The 22,226-nt window shown below is 39.1% G+C and overlaps 1 protein-coding gene and 1 long non-coding RNA gene across 2 annotated transcripts in view; one reads left to right on the forward strand and one right to left on the reverse strand.

The window, feature by feature from the left end:
• The window catches only part of LOC145361083 (uncharacterized), a 43,895-nt gene extending 23,919 nt beyond the window's left edge, over window positions 1-19,976 (forward strand). The window contains exon 3 of the long non-coding RNA XR_013889798.1: window positions 19,866-19,976. This is a non-coding gene — a long non-coding RNA (uncharacterized LOC145361083). The remainder of the gene's footprint in view (window positions 1-19,865) is intronic.
• Window positions 991-20,908, reverse strand: LOC145361078 (protachykinin-like). The gene is made up of 5 exons (XM_080216658.1): window positions 19,882-20,908; window positions 17,422-17,524; window positions 5,314-5,337; window positions 1,703-1,756; window positions 991-1,573 (listed from the first exon to the last, which is right to left on the reverse strand). The coding sequence occupies exons 1-5, from the start codon at window positions 19,999-20,001 to the stop codon at window positions 1,524-1,526; spliced, it is 351 nt and encodes a 116-aa protein (XP_080072784.1). The 5' UTR covers window positions 20,002-20,908; the 3' UTR covers window positions 991-1,523.
• Window positions 20,909-22,226: the final 1,318 nt, after the last annotated feature.

Here is a 22,226-nt window from a genome sequence, read left to right on the forward strand (position 1 = left end):
GCCAGTCCTGCCCTTCCTTTAACCAAGTCTCTGTCACCGCCACCACTTCCAACTTCCTTCATAAAGCATGAGGAGATGGCAGATGAATTGAACCGGCATTTTGCATCGGTTCTCTCTAAAATTTATTGATTAGTCACAAGTAAGGCTTACATTAACACTGCAACTAAATTACTGTGAAAATCCCCTGATAGCCACACTCTGGTGCCTGTTCAGGTCAATGACCTAACCAGCACATCTTTCAGACTGTGGGAAGAAACTGGAGCACCTGGAGGAAATACACGCAGACATTGGGAGAACACGCAAACTCCACACAGACAGTGACCCAAGCCAGGAATCGAACCCAGGTCGCCAGCGCTGTGAGGTAGCAGTGCTAACCACTGTGCCACATGCCACCCATATGATGCAAAATGCCTGTTCGATTCATCTGCCATCTCCTTGTTTTGCATCATTAATTCCTCAGACTCACTTTCTGTAGGACCAACACTCAGATTGTTAACTCTTGTTTAAATATCTATAGAAAACAAGCAATGATTATTTCAATATTTTTCTTGCATGTCCAAGTTATTTCTTCCTGTATACTCTGTCCTATAGCATACCAATAATAAAGGGGCCTATAAACTACTCCTAATATGTTCCTTCCTGGCTCATCATCAATTTATATCATGACTCCTTATATGGCACCTTGGGATATTTTTTAAGGTGGTAAGATAGGCATTGGTTGCTGTTGTAATTAGCTATAACAAATAGTGTGAAATAAATATGATAGCTATGAATACATCATTGCTTCATTGAGTCCTTTGGTTTTATTGATTGTTCAGCCTGGCCTCTTTTGATTTATAAAAAAAGAAAATATCTCATGAAATAGGGGAAAGTTAGTCTAATGGTTGAAAGACCATGATAGTTCCCCAATTGTTTAACCAATGAATACCAGTTCTTGATAGGTTGAAGATTTTCTCACTTTACCATTCAGCAGAATCCATTTATCGTACATGTTACCAAACATTCTCAAAAATGTGCTGTAATAATACCAATATATTTTGTTGCATTAATTACAATACATTTATTATTTATGAAACAATGAGGCACATTAAAATACAAATTCTAATATGTGCTGAAGCATAAAACAGATTCTCCTTTTGTACCACTCCCTTCATATTAACTGTGATTTCCATTGCTCAGATCTTTGAACATTAGATTATGAATATCTGTTTTATTACAGAGCATACAAAATTATAGTACATCAATTATGAGACGATTTATTTCCCCAATTACAATTGACACAATCAAGTATTCTCAAAATCTGTTTATTACACTTTAGAATAATATGTGGCACTGCCTCAATGTTCACTGCACTTTGAATGTTTGTAAATATGGCAATAAAATGGAATAACTTCTAGTGGGGGAAGGCATAACAACTATGTATTTTAACGATCAATTCATACCAGTGAGGGATACAATATAGACACTTCTGCTAGCAAATTAAAATAAATGGCAATCATTCAATATCATTTTTAATTATTTTATTAACGTCTTTGGACAAAGGTTTGTACTGTCTTCCACTCAGAAGGGGAATCTGTAGAGGGAAAAATATAGTTGATCAAACTTCAGTGAGTGATCAGATCAAAAATAATGGAAGTATGTTTTATAGAAAATGACCTATTATAGTAAAAAGATCTATTTACTTTCATCACCTTTTACTTACCAGCAGCTGAAGACCGTTTTCCCATGAGTCCAACAAAATTCTCTAACTTATGTCCTATGAAACAATGAAAGTACAAAAAGAAAATTTACTAATTATTGATCCTACTTTGCATTTGTCAAAAACTTGCAATTTCTTTTAGTGACAGTACATTTTATTTTCTACACCAAGATAAATAATAATTGAATGTGAAATTGAAACAACAGTTCACTTGAGTGAAAATCAAATACTAAATAATATTGAAGTAAAATTGTGTGTTATGATTTTATTTTGATTGCAATTGAATTTGATTGCATCATTAGTGGCAATAGCCTTTCTAACATTGATCTCCTGGAATTTTAATTATGTCCAATATCCATTTTAATTCATATACTCGTAAGTAGCTTGATTATTGAGTTTTTAAATGCTGACTAGAATACGACACATGCTCCTATTATAGTAATGAATCTGAACCAAGTATACTCAGTTATACCATATCATTTACCTCTCAGCTTTATACCATGATGTATCTTCCAGTCCCTGCCTGTCCATACACACATTCAAACAATGTAGAAAATTTACATTCAAGTTTTGCAATGTACTTATACATATTTTATGAATAAAGTATATTTTTGGGCACAAAAATCAGACTTAGAAAACCAGGTTTGTTTACTCAAGAAGAAAGTGTAGGTTTTGGATAGAATTGATTAAGTCTTTTAAATTGACAAAGGGACTAACTGCATCTGTGTAGGCGGACTATGTCAAGTAGGACATTTTGGGAATGTCCAAACAATAATAAGCTACGCAAGCAGATCAGGTGTCAGGAGATTTTACTTTACGCAGAGGAATGTTGACACTGAGATTAAATGATCTGTTTCTGCCAGTAAGTACAGAATGAATGTAACAGTCTGAATGGGCGATGCAGGAGTTTCTCACTGTCTAATATTTACAAGTTGAACATGGATAGGTATCTCATTGTGATTGATCTCCTGAACTCATTCTGATCACCTTTAGAGGTCAGAGGAGACTATTTCATATTTTGATGGCAAAATGGTTAGCACTGCTGCCTCACAGCACCAGGACCTAGGTTCACTTCTGGCCTTGGGTGACTGTGTGGAGTTTGCACATTGTCTCCATTTCTGTGTGGATATCCTCCACATTCTTCCACAGTCCAAAGATGTGCAGGTTAGGTGGATTGGCCATGGTAAATGCATGAGATTAAGGAGATAGGGCTGGGGGAGAAAGGCCTGGGTAAAATGCTCTTTCAGAGAGTCAGTGCAAACTTGATATGCTGAATGGCCTCCTTCTACATTGTGAGGATTCTATAGTATTAATAGCTGCTGTCTGTTTTAACCTCTTCTTTTGCCTTTTCCAAAATATTAAATATTTAATATGACAAATGGAATAAAGTAACTTATTTCACTATAAGGTCTGCTGTGTAAATAGTTGAACTAGTAGAATCTACTTATTCCAATATAAACATGGCTTTGTGAGTGGAAAATCATGTCTCACAAATTTGAAGATTTTTGAAGGGGTAACCAAGAAGGTAGATGAGGGCAGTGCAGTTGATGTTGTCTACATGAATTTTAGCAAGGCCTTTGACAAGATACTGCATGGTAGGTTGTTGCATAAGGTTAAATCTCTCGGGATCCGGGGTGAAGTAGCCAAATGGATACAAAATTGGCTTGATGACAGAAGCCAAAGCTTGGTTGTAGAGGGTTGTTTATCAAACTGGAGGCCTGTGACCATTGGTGTGCCTCAGGGATTGGTGTTGAGTCTGTTATTTGTCATTTATATTAATGATTTGGATGAGAATTTAGGAGGCATGGTTGGTAAGTTTGCAGATGACACAAAGATTGGTGGCACAGTGGACAGTGAAAAAGGTTATCTCAGACTGCAATGGGATCTTGATCAATTGGGCCAGTGGGCTGACGAATGACAGATGGAGTTTAATTTAGATAAGTGGCAGGTGATGCATTTTGATAGATCAAACCAGGGCATACTCAGTTAATGGTAGGGCGTTGCGGAAAGTTATAGAACAAAGAGATCTATGGATACATGTTCATAGCTCATTGAAATGGAGTGACAGGTGGATAGGGTGGTGAAGTCAAAATATTGAATACAGGAGTTGGGACGTCTTTTTGAAGTTGTACAAGACATTGGTAAGGCCACACTTGGAATACTTGTACAGTTCTGGTCACCCTATTATAGAAAGGATATTATTAAACTAGAAAGGGTGCAGAAAAGATGTACTAGGATGCTACCAGGACTTGATGGTTTGAGTTATAAGGAGAAGCAGGATAGACTGGGACTCTTCTCCCTGGAGCGTAGGAGGCTTAGAGGTGATCTTATAGAAGTTTATAAAATAATGAGGGACATAGATCCGTTAGATAATCAACATCTTTCCCAAAGGTAGAGGAGTCTAAAACTAGTGGGCATAGGTTTAAGGTGAGAGAGGAGAGATACAAAAGGATCCAGAGGGGCAATCTTTTCACACAGAGGGAGGTCAATGTCTGGAATAAGTTGCCAGAGATAGTAGTAGAGGCAGGTACAATTTAGACTTTTAAAATGTGTTCAGACTGTTACAAGAGTAAGATGGCTATCGAGGGATATGGACCAAACGTGGGCAATTGGGACTAGCTTAGCCATGAGAAAAAGATGGCATGGACAAGTTGGATCAAAGGGCCTGTTTCTATGCTGTAAACCTCTATGACTATGAAAGGAGGGTAAAATTAATGTCCAGAATTCTGTGACCTCATCTGCAGCTAGAATTCGCCGTCCTGCTGGCACAAGACATCAGAGAATTCCAGCCTACGTGTCAATATTGAATTTTAGATTTATTTATATTTCACTTTATCTTGCATTGAAAACCTTGTCTATGACTAAATAGAACTAAACTTTTTAATAATCTCACTGAGATGGTGCATTTTACCAAGAAAACTCCTCAGCTTCATAAGAATGAAATAAAACCTGTTTTGCCAATTGTGAGCTTATAGAAATGGTAATTCATTTTGTTATGGTCATTATGCTAAGGAGAAAAGAGACTTGATCTATGATTTAGAATATTGTTATGTGAATCTGTAAGAACATGGTGGAAAAGGATTATTGAAAGTTCCAATATATGTGCTAATATAAATGAGATGTGTTTCCAAGGATGACTACTGATATAATTACACAAGAAATTTTTAATATGAATTACTTTCTAGACCAAAACAATTGGAAATATCTATCCACTGAAACCAGAAACTCAAAGTCAAAAGGTTTATAGATATTCTCAAATTTATGAGTATTAAATTGTTTTTTTTTCTAAATAGAACTAAATATCGAACAACAAGTATTGAACTGTGTTTTGTTAATTAATCTTTGCCTCAGCCAAATTAAACAGTTTCATAAACACTACGCATTTTGTTCCACAAGTTATTTTAATTCTGCATAAGCTTTGGAAAACAAGAACAAGGTATCACAGTTCAAAGTCCTTATGAAGCAAATTGCTGAAATTGTTTGTGCAATAAATATAATTATAAGACTTTAACACTGAATCCAACCTAATAAATTATAATTAAATCAATATATCTTTTTACAGATTTACATTTTGTTTTTTCTCAGTTACAAGCCTTTAGCTTTTCAAAACTTACTTTTGCGAGTCAGTGGCTTGTTTTCTGAAAAAGGAAGAACAACAAAAACTTATTTTCCAACAAACTTTCCCAAAATAAGAAATATTAGTCTAGTTTGAGTTACTCACTCTTATGAATGGCTATTGCTACCTTTATACCTCTAAATGAAGATAGCCAGATCCATTTAATGCATCCCCAATTAATAGTTTTAAATAACATGTGAATGGTTTCAAATGTACCTTACTCATTATTCTCTTTCAATGTTGCTTTGTGTATCATCAATTACATTCATTATCCTGAAATTAATCCACAATCCCTCATTAATAAACAGAGATCTCCATGTATTACTGGGAACTTGGAGAGCAAATTTTATCCAATGTAATATAAAGTTTCTTTCATCATTTTACATTCCACCTAGAAATACTTTCTCCGTAAGTCAAACTTAATAACTTCAATAATTTTGTTTCTTGTTGGCGTCACTTCTCTGTTGGAAAATCAAACAAATTTGAGTATGGTTAATCCAGCAATTAGAGATATTGGCTGGAATTTTACTGTCCTGCCCGCCGCAGGAATCAGAGCAGGTGAGGGGCTGATCATGGAAGGGTCCATTGACCTCAGGTGGGATTTTGCAGTTTCGGGACGAGCAGGGCCATAACATCCCACCCATTATCTAAATACAACAAGAAAGGATATTCTAATTAATTAAATATTAATGGTTATTGGTTTGATATCTAGAATTTCCATTTTGTACTTCAGCAACACCACCTGCAACTTTTACATTTTTTTTCACATTTTAATTGCCCAGATTTTGTTCTCTGCAGAAAAGAAATAGCCTTTGCTATTCATTTCACATACAGATGTGCAGACTTTTGTAGGTTTGTCAGTGGATATTTCTACTAATCTGACACCTGATCCAGTGTGGCAGCTATTACAAGGAATCTGTGGTATCAATAATTAGGGAAAGCAACAGCAAACATCTTCAATCAGTCAGATTATTGTGGTGCACAGAGATTAAATCCAGAAATTAATAAAAACAGGAGCTATAAATGATGTTTAATGTATGTACCAAAAGCAAAATAAAGATTGGGACAAGAAGAAGTAATTAATAAAGACGATAAAAAAGAAAACAGAAAAATTACATTATTATTTCTTTAAATCTCCCAGTGTTAATTTTGTCTCAACAGAATGAGATTTCCCACTTGTAAAAAGAAATTTCAGAGCAAGAGACGTTGTTCAGCATCAATTGTCCCTTGTTACACTGTGAATAAACTCTGTCATTCTTGAATGCAGTAACCCTAACTTTTTCTGCTATTTTTATTATGACACTAATTTGCAAGTTCATACTATTGCATGATTTCAGTGCCAAGTGTTGTGTATTCATGTTTGTTCCTGGTTGGAACCAGGTCACTTTAAGAGACTGATTACATGACTATTGCTGACGTCAAGGCCGTTTTTGCAGGCAAACACTTTTCCAGTAAAATTCTTGCTTGTTTGTATCTTAGTGGTGTGCAAGCCAATCCTTTAAAAATACCATAAAGAAAACTAGTGACAAGAAGTTCAGAAACATGCTGGCAAATTCCCAGAGAAATAGAAAAGACATAGAAAAATCATTAATCCGTGTTGCAGTTATCCAAAAAGAATTAAAGCTGGTGATGGAAGGGTGTCAAATATTACTGGCAGCCATCAAAAGAACCAAAATTTAAACAAAGATTTTGAAAACAACAATATTGAAAAGAAGCTTGCCATGTGTTCTGCCCAGAAAGATCTGGAACAGTACAGGGAGCATTGTGAATAAAAAACCCTACAACAATAGTTTAGAGCTGGGGATGTTGCGTGGGAATCTCGGAAGGAAATGGATTCAGTTCAGGGTTACCTTGCTTGAAAAAAGAAGCAAGGCAATCAAGTCTTTTCCATAATAAAAATGGTGGGAATGTTTGGACTATATGATGAGAACTTCAAGTGGTGGAGCTCAGATATTGAAAGATTTGATTATTTTGTCCAAGAGAATAAAACTACGGCAGATATTGTAGTTCCAACTTTCCTGCATACAGTGGGGTAGAGGGGGGGTTAGGGGAAACATTCAGCCTCCTGAGAAATTTGAAAAAAACAGGCTCAAAAACCTATGATGAGGTAATGGGAATATTGCAGGGCCAGTTCTCACCTAAACCATCACTAAGAAGTTCAGGTTCCATAAACATAACCAACAAGAAGTTGAATCAATCACACAGTTTGTACCTACTTTTCAGATATTAGCTGAATATTGTAATTTTGGGGATGTCTTGAATGACACCATTGGAGACAGACTAGTGTGTGGGTTAAGAATCAAAGCTATCCATAAAAAGCTATTAACAGAAAGCAACATAAACCTAAAGAAGGCTTTAGAAGTCACAATCTCTATCTCTATGGAATTAGTATCTAAGGAAGCACAACAATTACGTTTGAGCACTAAAGTCTATAAGTATTGTCTGAAATCCAAACACAGATATGGGTTTAAAATTGCCACCAGCGTGCAAATATCTGTTGCTGCAAAGATGCAAAAGGCAGGAATTGTGGCAAAAAGGGGCCTATGAATATGCATGTTGGAGAGAGAAACAATAATTTCCAAACAATTATAAACAACAAGAACTAAGTGCAGCAAGTGGAAAACCAAATAGAGGGTAAAGAACCCACAGGATACAAAAATAGTATGAGAAAGGATCAGATTCACAAATGGATGATGAACAGTTGTTGAATGCACTGGCCATTGTGGGTGTAACAAACCAAATTGGGTCCTTTGGTGGATGGTCAACTAGTGAAAATAGAAATGGACACCAGAACAGCAGTTTCATTGGTAACAGAAACTGTTTATCAAGAGAAACTACAACATATCACTTTAAAAACTCCAAAGATAATACTAAAAATCTCTCTGGGGAAGTGGTTCCATTGAGGGGCCATATCTATTTGAATGTGCAGCAAAATAAACAGACTACAGACTTGCCCCTTGTCCATGGTAAAGGTAACTATCTAGCCCTAATGAGGAGAACCTGGCTGGAGAGAATCAAGGTCAACTGGACTGAGGTGAATCTCATGTCAGAGACCAAAGCAAGTCTACCGAAGATTTTGAAGACACGTGCCATTGATTTTAATGAAGAGCTGGGAAGCATGAAAAAGATCTCAGTCGAGCTAAAGATCAAGGACAAAAGCAACACAAGATGCTTAAAGGCTAGGTTAATGACATAAGCCATCAGGCCTGAGGTTGAGGCAGAATTAGAGAGGCTGGTCAAGATGAGGGGTGTGAGGTCCTCAAATCTGTTAATGTGAGTGATTGGGCCATACCAATAGTATCCGTGATGAAGAAAGATAGTTCTGTAAACATGTATAGCAATTTTAAAGTCACCATCAATCCAATAATGTGTGCAAATGACTTATAGGTTGCCGGAGTCTAGCATTTTAGTAAAGTTAACCTTATTCAAGTTTATCTCCAGATAAATATGGATCCAGATTCACCACAAGTTTTGACAACTTTGACACACACAGGGCTCTTCCAATATTAAAAACTTCCATTTGGGCATCACATCCATACCTGCATTGTTCCAACTTGCCATGGATCAAATTCTAAGTGGAGTGGATGATCTACTTAGATGATATCTTAGTTACTGGAAAGAATGAAGATGAGCATCTTCAAAATTTCACCATTTCAGCTATTCACCATTTATATAGATGATCTGGAGGAGGGAACTGAGTGTATGGTGTCGAAATTTGCTGATGACACCAAGATTGGTGGAACGGCAAATTGTGCGGAGGGTGTGGAGAGTCTGCAGAAGGATCTAGATAGGCCGGGCGAATGGGCCAGGAACTGGCAAATGGAATTTAATGTTGGCAAATGTGAGGTTGTCCACTTTGGTAGGAATAATGGTAGGAAGGACTATTACTTATGTGGCGAAAAACTGCAGCATGCGACGGTGCAGAGGGACCTCGGGGTCCTTGTGCATGAGTCGCAAAAACCCAGCCTGCAGGTGCAGCAGGTGGTCAGGAAGGCAAATGGGATGCTGGCCTTCATAGCAAGGGGGATTGAATATAAAAGTCGGGAGGTCTTGCTGCAGCTGTACAGGGCACTGGTGAGGCCGCAGCTGGAGTACTGTGTGCAGTTTTGGTCGCCGCACTTACGCAAGGATATTTTGGCCTTGGAGGGAGTGCAGAGGAGGTTTACTAGGCTGATGCCGGAGTTGAGGGGGTTGAACTATGAGGAGAGGCTGAATAAACTAGGCTTGTACTCGTTAGAGTTTAGAAGAATGAGGGGAGATCTCATTGAGACGTATAAGATGTTGAATGGGATGGATAGGATAGAGGTGGAGAGGCTCTTCCCGCTCAGAAAGGACAGTAGGACTAGAGGGCACAGCCTCAGGATAAAGGGGGGGCGGTTTAGAACGGAGTTGAGGAGGAACTTCTTCACTCAAAGGGTGGTGAATCTCTGGAATTCTCTGCCCGTTGAAGTGGTGGAGGCTGCCTCGCTCAATATTTTTAAGACGCGGGTTGATAGGTTTTTGATAGGCAAGGGGATTAAGGGTTATGGGGAGAGGGCGGGAATGTGGAACTGAGCCATGACAGATCAGCCATGATCTTATTGAATGACGGGGCAGGCTCGAGGGGCTAGATGGCCTACTCCTGCTCCTATTTCTTATGTTCTTATATTCTTAAATTTAGATACTGCACTCATTAAAATCCAAGGAAGCATTCTTATTGTCAGAAGTACTGACGCACTTTGATCCAAACGTATCCATGTAATTGGTTTGTGACGCATCACCCTGTAGGTTTGGAGCAGTGGTTTCTTAATGCCCAATGGAGAGAAGTCAACAGCATTTGAATCAAGATCCTTGAACAAAGCAGAAATGAACTATGCACAGATACAGGAGGAACTATAGGCATTTTTTTGGAGCAAATGTTTTTACAAACACCTGTATGTGAGGAAATTTACTAACAAATAGATCATCGACCGCTGACAACAATACTCGGACCATGCACCAATATTCCATCTCTAACAGCAAGCCAAATGCAGAGATGGGCATTGCTGTTTCCAGCACATGCATAAACGATAAAATATCATCAATCAAATCACCATGGGAACATTGAGACTCTCCAGATTACCTTTACCTAACAAGTCATCAATGAATACTTTGAATGGTAGTATTTTCTATTTCAAGTAAATTGACAGCACTCCTGTAATCCAAGAGTTGAAGCTATATTTTACCCAAAGACTCAAATTATCCGTACAGACTGGTTGTCTTCTCTGGGCAATGAGGATAATCATTCTGCCATTGTTTAGGAAACATGTCTTAAACCATTTTCATGCAGGTCATTATGGGATAGCGTGGATAAAGGAAATAGCCAGAAGCTATTTTTGGTGCCAGGACTCAATGGTGAAATCGAGGAAAAGGCGGGTATGTGTTTGGCTTGTGCAGAAATTCAAAGCCTACCACCATTCGTGCCATTACACCCATGGGAATGGCTAGAAGGGCCATGGCAAAACCTTCATTATAGACTATACCAGACAATTCAAAGGACAAATATTTTTCATTGCAGTGGTCACACACTTGAAATGGCATGAAGTCGCCATTATGAAGCCTACGTCCTCGGAGCGGACAGTAGAAAGGCTGGGTGAGATTTATGCACAATTTGGTTACCCACACCAATTTATTAGTGACAATGGGCCACAAATAATTTAGCAAGAATTCACAAATTGTCTAAAGGAGAACAGAATCCAACACATCTGATCTGCTCTTTATTATCCTGCCACGAATGGGCTGGCTGAAAGCTTTGTTCAGATGATGAAGCATTCATTGAAGGCAACTTGTGAACAAGAATCATTGTCTAAACAATTAGGCGAATTTCTAATGATATACAGAAATACAACATTCAACAATCATTACAACCGTTCAACACCAGCCATTACACATGATAAAAATTCAGTTACACGCAGCGTTTGATTTGTTGAAGCCACCCAAGACAAGAGAAATTGATCAGAGGAAACAGCAAAGTCAGGTTTTGTGACATGACAATAGAACTAAATACTGTGTTTTTCAGAAAGGTCAGGAAGTATTGCCAGGGAACTATATCACCAATAAGAAGTGGATACCTGACAATCGCCTTAGCATAGGCAGGAACTGTCTCCATCACCGTACAAACTCGAGGCAATATAATGCAGAGATGACACGCTGATTAACTTTTAGCAACTAGAGTGGGTTTGTCAGAGACAGAGTCAAACAAGAGTCTGAAACAAACTGCTAAGTGAAGACCTGGACATTCCTGAGAACCTAACCATACCAGGAACAACTGTGGATGATATTTCCTCAGTTGAGAACACTTCACTACCAAGTCAACCTCCAAATCCTATGTCAACTCCGGTTGAGACAAATATGGACAACATCTAAACTAAACCAAAAACACCAGAAGTGGCAGTCAGTGCAAAAAAGTGGATGCCTGAGGTTCACCAACAACCACATAGAAATCAATATTGTCCAAAATGTCTAACTCATTGACTGTTGTGTTTGTTAATTGTTAATTTTGCAAATTTTAATTGTTGTGCAATGTTATGAAACACATTATATTGTGTTTCATTGCAGGAACCTTTAATGTAAAGGAGGAGGAAAGTGTTCTGTATTTATGTTTGTTCCTCGTTGGAACAAGGTAATTTTAAAAGTCTGATCATGCGATGTATTGGTGATGTCATCGGCTGTTTGCGCAAATAGGCAGTCTATCCTAACAGCCTGTACAGTAAACAGCCTTCCAATAAAGCTTGTTAGTTTGCAAGCCTATCCTTTAAAAATGCCACACTGCGTCTATCACTGAGGACTGAGCCCAGTGGAGGGGCAGGCAATTTCTGACAATTTCTATTTGTTCTATATGAAGCTATATATTAAACAGTTTTAACCATCAGTAGAAATGCATTAAATGTTTGATAAACAAGCAGTATTATTTCTGGAGAAAATGGTATATATAATTGAGACACTTTATAAATAATGACTATCCAGGAAGATCCCCAGTTTAATCTTGATTTACAGTGAGGCTAACTAATTTTGGCTTTGGGCAAAAGTGGGAGAATTATGAATGACCTCAATGTCCATTGGCTAAGAAAGGGAAAATCATTTATAATTTATGGTTCAATTTATATTCAATGTGCTAGAATGAAATGCATACGTATGGACATTTGGTGAGGACCGGACTTATCTGTGATCTCCCTTTCTGGAAAATATTGTGTTAACCCACAGTACTTGGACTCACACAAGAAATGGTGGAATGGGAGAATCTATATCCTAGTACAAATCAATGCTACTAAGGGGGGTGGACCAAAAAAGTCTTAATTCTTGCTAACAGAAATATAACATATGTTTAACTATAAATACCATATATGTATTGTTTTATTAAGTTGAGGGAATGCTGGATCATTCAGTTATATGAACATGGGATAAACATTGGGCTCTTGATATCAATCTAGATTTACGTACATATGCATAGCTTTATTTACTCAACCAAAAATTGATGATGGCCTTCAGACTGTGCGATTTTTGATAGTAATCAAGTATAGCTGAATCACCACTGTTAAAATAGCTATTCCATTACATTTAAGCTGAAATTAGGAGGGGATAGATTTGAAACACCATGAAGTAGCAAAATACGGTGTAAAATTTAACATGATATAATAATTTGTAAATTATTTTGAAATGTTCTTAAGAAAGCATCTATTAAAACTTCTGTGCGATATTGCTGTGCTGTGAAGATGGCAGTTTTTTATGGACTACCTTAATATCTAAGGGTGGTTTTGGACATGCACTAGCTCAAAAGTATCAGTATAGCTCAGGAATTGATTTGAAAACTTGGCACTGAACTGATTTAAAGCTATTTGACATGAGGCAATTTCCAGGGAGTGAGCTCACATACCTGAGCTTGCACCATCTCCAAAGTTGCAGAATGAAATTCAGTGTGAGAAAAAGTTGACCATTCAATGGATAATCTACAATTTTCTGAATTTAAGTTTGAATATCTGCAGTTTTAGTGCAGACTGAATGGTCCTGTCAGCTTTCTCCTCATGTTGCAACTTAACCACACATTGAAAAGTGGTCCTTTTTCAATGAGCAGATAGACAGATACAGCTATCACTATAACTGCAATATTTTTCTATGACTCCGCTATGTATCTGAGCCCAGCTACAATGGTTTAATTGCCCTCTTACTTTTTTTTATTCATTCGTGGGACATGGGCATCGCTGACTGGTCAGCATTTACTGCCCATCCCTAGCTGCCCTTGAGAAGGTGGTGGTGAGCTGCCTTCTTGAATTGCTGCAGTCCACGTTCTGTAGGATGACCCACAATGCCGTTAGGAGGGAATTACAGGATTTTGATCCAGCGACTGCGAAGGAACGGCGATATATTTCCGAGTCAGGATGTTGAGTGATTTGGAGGGGAACATGCAAGTAAAGATGCTCCCATTTATCTGCTGCCCTTGTCCTTCTAGATGGAAGTGGTCATGGGTTTGAAAGGTGCTATCTAAGGATCTTTGGTGAATTGCTGCAGTACATCTTGTAGATAGTACACACTGCTGCTACTGAGTGTCGGTGGTGGGGGGATTGAATGTTTGTAGATGTGGTGCCAATCAAGTGGACTGTTTTGTTCTGGATGGTGTCAAGCTTTTTGAGTATTGTTGGAGCTACAACCATCCAGGCAAGTGGGGTGTATTTCATCACACTCCTGACTTGTGCCTTGTAGACCGTGGATAGACTCTGGGGAGTCAGAAGGTGAGTTACTCACTGCAGTATTCCTAGCTACTGACCTGTTCTTGTAGTCACTGTGTTTATGTGGTGAGTCCAGTTGAGTTTCTGATCAATGGTAACCCCAAGGATGTTGACCATGGGGGATTCAGTGATGGTTACACAATTGAATGTTAAGGGGCAGTGGTTAGAGTGTTTCTTATGGTTATTGCCTGGCATTTGTGTGGCATGAATATTATTTGCCACGTCAGCCCAAGCCTGGATATTGTCCAGATCTTGTTTCATTTGAACATGGAGTGCTTCAGTGTCTGAGAAATCGTGAATGGTGCAGTCATCAGTGAATATTCCCACTTCTGACTTTATGATGGAGGGAAGGTCATTGATGAAGCAGCTGAACATTGTTGGGCCTAGGACACTCCCCTGAGGGACTCCTGTAGTGATGTCATGGAGCTGAGATGACTGACCCTCCACAACCACAACCATCTTCCTGTGTACCAGATATGACTCCACCCAGCAGAGAGTTTGCCCCGACACCCATTGATTCCAGCTTGAATAGGGCTCCTTGATGCCACACACATTTGAATGCAGCCTTGATGTCGAACCGAACACTAACGCTCACTTTTTCAACCAATCAAATCTTTAATTGTCTACTAAACTTAAAAACATAATCAGGGCAAATCAGTATGGATGATAGGAAAAGTCATGCTTTGGCTAATTTTTTTTCAGGGAATAATAGAGTGCATGAGCAAAGAGAATGTGAAAGGATGTATGTGTAGATTTTAAAAAACAATTTTGAAAGATGCCAAATTAAGGGGAATGTATCCATGTATATGGTGATGGCTAAAGCTCAGAAAGCAGAGTAATAGGGCTTTTTTGGATTGGTTTGATGTGATCAGGTGTGTTGTCTGAGGATCAGTGCAAAATTGCCTTTAGAACATAGAACATAGAACACTACAGCACAAACAGGCCCTTCGGCCCACAAGTTGCGCTGATCACATCTATACCTACCAACCCGTAGAACTATCTGTAATTTCCAATGCCCTTAGATCCCATATACTCATCCAGGAGTCTTTTAAAAGACCCCAGCGAGTTCGCCTCTGCCACCACCAACGGCAGCCGATTACACTCACTCACCACCCTCTGAGTGAAAAACTTTCCCCTAACATCTCCTCTGTACTTGCTTCCCAGCACCTTAAACCTGTGTCTTCTCGTAGCAACCATTTCAGCCCTGGGAAATAGCCTCCGAGAATCCACCCTATCTATTCCTCTCAACATTTTATAAACCTCTATCAGGTCGCCTCTCAACCTTCGTCTCTCCAGGGAGAAGAGACCTAGCTCCCTCAACCTATCTTCAAAAGGCATGCCTCCCAATCCAGGCAACATCCTTGTAAATCTCCTCTGCACCCTCTCAATAGCTTCCACATCCTTCCTGTAGTGAGGCGACCAGAACTGCGCACAGTACTCCAAGTGGGGTCTGACAAGGGTCCTATAAAGTTGCAGTTTCCCAGTTATACTGATGATGCTCATAGAATCCCTACAGTGCACGAGGAGGCCATTCAGCCTACTGAGTCTGCACTGACTCTCCAACAGAGCACCTTACCCAGGATCTCACACCAAAACCCCACATATTTAGCCTGCTAATCCCCCTAAACCTACAATTTAGGGACAATTTAGCATGGCAATCCATCTAACCTGCACATTTCTGGACTGTGGGAGAAAAACGGAGTATCTGGAGGAAACCCAGAATTTGCAGACTTAACAGTCATCCAAGGTGGGAATTGAATCTGGCTCCCTGGCACTGTGAGGCAGCAGTGCTAACCATTGTGCCACAGTGCTGCCTTGTGCCACTATGCCACCCTTGAATATCAGCACAAGAAGAATATGACTAAAGATTTCAAACAATAAAATTATTTACAACTTAAACTAATTTGTGAGATTCATATTGCGAGTGAAGAATGGAAAGATCTGGGTCATAGATGCAACTACTTTAAAGATGTAATTGAAGATAAAAAGGTCTTGAAGAAAACAGATGAGTTTAGACGATGGGGTCTTGAATACAAAATTGAAGACAGGATGGTAGAGTCATGCTTTACTCATAGGTTCTAGTTAGGTGGGTCAATGGGAAATAATTAAATATTACTGAGTTTTTAAAAATTTAAGTTATTTTGTGTTTTGCCTTTGTGCCAAGGCAGCCCCCCATCCTGTGCTCACAAAGTGGTCAACCAATACTTTTTCAAACTTTTGACTAGATTTAAATGTAGTTACTGTGTGGAAATGATGTACCCTTAAGGTGTGTTTGACTTTTTTCTATAATTTACCCATTAATATTAACAAAACCTTTACTTAAAAATGTGATGAGCATTAGGGATGAGCAATATATGCTGGCCATTGCCAGTCATGCTCACATCCCATGAAAGAACAGATAAAAAATGCTATGTGCTGTTATTTTCAAAGTTATTGATCATACACATAAAATACTATGTTGATTGATACATTATGATTTATTATGCATAACTCAGTGGAAATTATATTCCCATTACAATACGGAACATGCTACTGCTAGTCCCTTGACAATGTTCAGCTAAAACACCGCAGGGTGTCAACTCCGCACTGGAGGTGTCCCTTCTGATAGTTACATCAACTACTGTTTCTGCAACCAGGGGCAACACAATAGAAAACATTTTGTCTTTTTTACAATCCTAATGAACTGGACATCATAGTTTTTGCGGATTGCGGTTGTGCAATATTTGTCTGTAACAGCACCTAGAGCCCTGAAAGATTGTCTTTCGTGAATATATGTGGTCTGATTGTTTTCTTTTCCCTTATGTCTATTATGTATGCACATTTAGTGGAAACCATCTGGATCAGTATTACTAATAGTACACAATCACGGTGACAGGTGAGATAATCCGTAAAACATGTAAACTGTGGCTTAAAATACCAGATGTAGCATTTGGAATTGAGGGAAATTTTCACAATTATAATCACAGATATTTAAGACGTTGATTGAGTTTGTAAAAAAAAAAGCTCAAATATAAAATAAAATGCAGGTATAAAATAGTAAAAGCAGAAATACTGGCAATCTAAGGCTTAGTCACGCCTAGCCTCCGCTTTAAATGTTTTAATGTGATCGCTCTGCTATATATTTCCAGCAGCTTCTCTTTTTAGAAATACGTCAGACTTATTTCCATTAGCCGTCAGTTTATGCGATTGGTTGTGTTTTTTAAGTATTTTCTAGGAAGTTTTGTGCCTTGACATTAGCAAGAATGCAGCAGTGCAAATGGACAAGCTACACTACTGGTGGTGAAATAAACTGTGAATATCGTCGCTGCTTCCCCCCCCGCCAAAAAAAATTCCAGAAAAGAAGACTACAGAGGAAGACACTTTACCGAATGATCGTCTCCCCATTAAGCCAAAGAACTGCTCGGGCCGTGGTTTCCTTGCCACTCGCTTCAGGAGTTCCCGGACGGAATCCGGTTGCAGTTTCGTGTCCTGGAAACAGATAAAATCAGACACTATTTTAACCCTATCTTTCATAACATCGCTGTATTGATCTTCCAATCTGTCACCTTTAATGTGCTATCTCAGAAGAACATTTATTTAAAAGATCAATTCTATCTTAATTACATTAATTTTCTGAAAATGGCAAAAGACGAAGTGAAACAAAAATCCTGGCCGATTCTCTGCGGGTTGTTTACTGGTGTAAAACTGTTGTAGTTAATGTTGCAGTTCCCGTGTGATGAGTGATGTTGCTGGGTTGCTGATGAATTGCCCGCTAATCCGTTCCGGCTGGGATTTGCTCTGCTAATTTTTGGGTACTTCTTCTTTGGGCAACAGGTTCGGCAAACTCAGCATATCACTACAGAAATAGGTTATAATTATAGTACGAACTGATTTAGGGTTACAGGCTTTATCTTTGTTATCACACGACACAGCCACTCCGCGGAATCCTACTTAGAATCCAAGCTCTTCTTACTAAATGCATGTCACCATCACATTTATTTGTTGAGAAACGGGCTTCATGTTGCCACCACGTTGCACTGACATGATTTATTCAATTTTACAAATGGCATTTAAAATTACTAAATGGCGACGCTCCCAAACATCTATTGCTGAATAATGGTCCACCACTGATTATGTTGAATCCATTACTACAAATCTACACGATATAGATGCAATCTGTTATCTACACAATAGCGCACAAGTCTTGGGATTAGCCAATGGTTTCCTTTCAGGTAAACAACAACTTGGTTCTATCAGTTTTGCATGTTATTGAATTTGACTGTTCACATTTAATTGCAATATGCCTAACTATCCTCACCAAATATCCAGCTAGATAATAATTTTGGAGAAATCCTACTAGATTCACCCTCCGTTTGCTAAGCCAGTGGGAATAGACTCTCACTGAAACGACCTTGTGCTTCAAAACTGATTCCCATTGGAATTCCTATTGGAATTGATTATAATGCCATAGCAACCCGCTTGTGAAGTCGCTGCATGTATCTGTGAAAGTAGTATTTTCACTTAGTATTGTAAAACTTTCGAATCTGGATTCTCCGCACTTCTTAACGAAACCAAGTGAACGTGTCCGAGAGTCACAAACCATTCCTCTAAAATGGGAGCGGATTCATCTTCCCAACTACCCGTACTTTTTAACGAGAAATTGCTTCTATCGTGCCGTTCTCGCTGTCTGTTCCACCATTCCCTTTGTCTCCCATTAGTGCCGGCTTCCTACCCTGTGATATGCCAGGAAGCACAGTAAGAAGTCTCACAGCACCAGGTTAAAATCCAACCAATTTACTTTATAGGAAGCTCACAAGCTTTCGGGGTTTGCCCCTTCGTCAGGTGAACGGAGAGTTCTGGCCTCAGACAGAGCATATAACAGCACACTGTTTACAGATTACTGATTAGAATGCGAGTCTTTACAACTAATCTGCTATTCAAGTCTTAAAGATGCCGACAATGTGAGTGGAAAGAGCGTTAGGCATAGGTTAAAGAGATGTGTATTGTCTCCAGACAGTGCAATAAGTGAGGTTTTGTAAACCCAGGCAAGTCATGGGGGTTACAGATAGTGCGACATGAACCCAAGATCCCGGTTGAGACCGTTGGATTTTAACCTGGTGTTGTGAGACTTCTTACTGTGTTTACCCCAGTCCAACGTCGGCATCTCCACAATATGTCAGGAAGCATCAGCCTTGTCCACAAGTAAAAAGTTCCTGTTACCTATCGGAGAGTGTAACTGGAAAAGTCGTGTTGCACCACCAGAGGAACAGCCTATTGCTATTGCTTTTCGCGCACACAGGAATTGATCCGATTAAATGTACATATAAATGAATGTGGCTGTGTGAAATCATTGCAGTAAAAAGTCTGACAACACCAGGTTTAAGTCCAACCGATTTATTTGATAGTAAACTCACAAGCTTTCGGGGTTTGCCCCTTCGTCAGGTGAATGGAGAATTCTGGACTCAGACAGGGCCAGAACCTGGTGTTGTCAGACTTTTCACTGTTTACTCCAGTCCAACGCCGGCATATCCACATTGTAATTATTGCATTCATTGCTGACTATCCACACTCAGGCGCTCAGCTAGAAACTCATTCATTAGTAATCTGATCAGATTCACCATCTGCTCACACAGACATTGACAGATTGACTGATTTATCACAGCAATGAATAAGTGCAACTGAAAGATTTGGCCAGAGTTATCTATCTCGTGTGAAACCAAAAAGCACTGTGATATAGTACTACGTTACTTTTAAACGACGTTGACGAGACACGGGGCAACGAGAACTAGATACATTTCAATGCTTACATCGTCTTTTTATTTGTAAACAGTGAGTTGGAATATTACCTGGCTGTGGTCGCTAACGGCCCAAAGAGACACGACTTCATTTGGAGAAATCTCGTCGCAAAAGACCTCTGTCAACACTAGGAGGCTGACAGTCAGTGCGAGCAGCCAGAGAGTTCTCATCTTGGGAGCGGGGAGGGGTTGTGTCCGCAGTCACTCCGGCTGTGAAGAGCTGGAGCCGCGGAAGACCGTGTGCAGCCGAGTGGATGTGCAACTGGCTGCGCGCTCTCCTTGTCTCTGCCAGAGGAGTGTGCCCGCTACCTGGCCCCAGTCCAATTCGTATCTTTCCGTCCGATCCCGGAAATTCCCGAGCTCGTTCGCTGCTTTGTTGACCCGCTCAGATGATCCGCCAACTACACTGGCAGAAACAGCAGCCCCCTGCTCTGTCTGATAGGACACTGAGAAAGGACGCTCGGGTGCCGCTTGAATGTCAGAGTCTGAATGAAAGTTCCGCTGAATTCCTTACAATTTATACCCTGCACCAAGGGGGTCGATACAGAGCAGGTACTTTACTGATCCAAAAATAACCCTCCAGGAATTGGGAGGTGACCAAGTCTTCCCCCAGTCTGACGAATTGAATTAGTGATCGATACTTAAGTGCAGGAATTCAAGATGTATTTTTTCTGCGGTCGGATTAATGCTTAAATCAGTTTGCCGATGTGACTAATAGTGTAAATGCGTGTTTAAACCGACGTCAGCATTTTGCTTTAATATTTCACTTCCATTCTAATAGGCGCCCTCGGAGTCAATCATTTCATTAAGTTTTTAATAACTGATTAGATTACTGGAAGAAAGGAGTTCCTTTGAATACATATGACACACATCAAAACCGTTTTAGAGAAAAATCACAGTTTACAATACAAAATACCTTAATCTTTTGGGAAATGCACCCAAGGTTAGATTTATGCGGATACGCCTAAACCTTTGGAGAATATTTATTATTTACCTGAAAGTTAAGCAATGCAGAACAAGAACTGAATTTTAAACTGCAGTATAAAGTACACGTTATTTTTCTAATTAATTGGCCAGATGTGAGGATTAGTAAAGCATGTGCAAATCGTAGTACTAACATTAAATAAACACAAATTAATGTTACATGTTCATTTACATTTGCATTTTATAAGTGTGTGTTCAATTTATTCTATTAATTTGTTGTGGGAGTTTTTTTTTCTGCAGTTATCTCGTAGTTGAACAAAATGAAAGTTTCGCCTAGAGTCTTAACTTAGGCTGTTCATACTCTGATCTCAATTAACCGTGTCATCTCTATGATTTCTGTATTTCGTGCCGCAGTAGTTTTGACAGGAAATTTGAGTGCGTTGAATTTGTGAAAATGTTCCTGATAATAAACATACATTAAATTAGCCTCAGTCAACAAAGCTGAATGTTCGATGTCAGTGTCGATATTAGAAAGGTAAGAAATTACGATATCAACTACAACAAAGTCAGGTCGTGTATGAGACTAGGACCTTTCCGTCACATTCATCGTGAAATCTGCTCTTTAGAAATATGCTTTAGATTTAATCACATAACCAATCTCCCGCTTTTAATTTTCCAGAGATGGCGTTAAGAAAGATAAACAATAACTAAAGATCTCCCGCAACGCTGCATTTGCAACTTAGTTAACTTGTGGCAAAATGTGTCTGCAAATTGAAAGCAAATTATGAATAAATAAATGCGATAAATAGCGTGACATTTCAGACAACAAAAATATTTTCGGGTTTATTTTTCGTTTTGTAAACCAGAATTCTCCAAGTTTATCTTTAGTTATCGTTGTAACTATGTACATATGCTATATTTCAATTTGGTCGCCGATTTCTTTTCACGATAATTATAAGTACTCGCACGATGATTATTTTCAAAGGGGACTGAAATCTTAGTTTAGTGAGTTGGAACCATTCTTACCAACAATAACGTACATTTATTTAGTACCTTTCACGGGATAAGGCATCTCAGAACGCTTCATACGGACATTATCAAATAGAACTCACAAACCACGTAATGAACTGGGATACGTCACTGAAAACTTGGCCAAAGAGCTCGATTTTAAGAAACTGTTTAATGGGGAGGAGGTCGAGTAGGTTCAAAGAGATGAATTCCAGATTTTAGACTTTAGACAACTGAATGTTGCTGGACTGGAGAGGGTTACAGGCATAGGAAAGGAATGAAACAGCAGGGGAGAACTTTAAAATCTAAGCGGTGCCCAGCAGGAATCCAATGTCAGTCAGCGGGCACGGGGCTGATCTGCACTGACAGAAGGTGTAAATAGAAGCGGCTGCATGTTTGAGAACAAGACTGATTTGGAACGAGGTGCAGTCATGGACGCTTTCATATTCCGCCGACAGACGGTT

The sequence above is a fragment of the Carcharhinus amblyrhynchos genome, chromosome 2, assembly GCF_965287045.1.
Source record: "Carcharhinus amblyrhynchos chromosome 2, sCarAmb.v2.hapA, whole genome shotgun sequence".
Taxonomy (NCBI): Eukaryota; Metazoa; Chordata; class Chondrichthyes; order Carcharhiniformes; family Carcharhinidae; genus Carcharhinus; species Carcharhinus amblyrhynchos.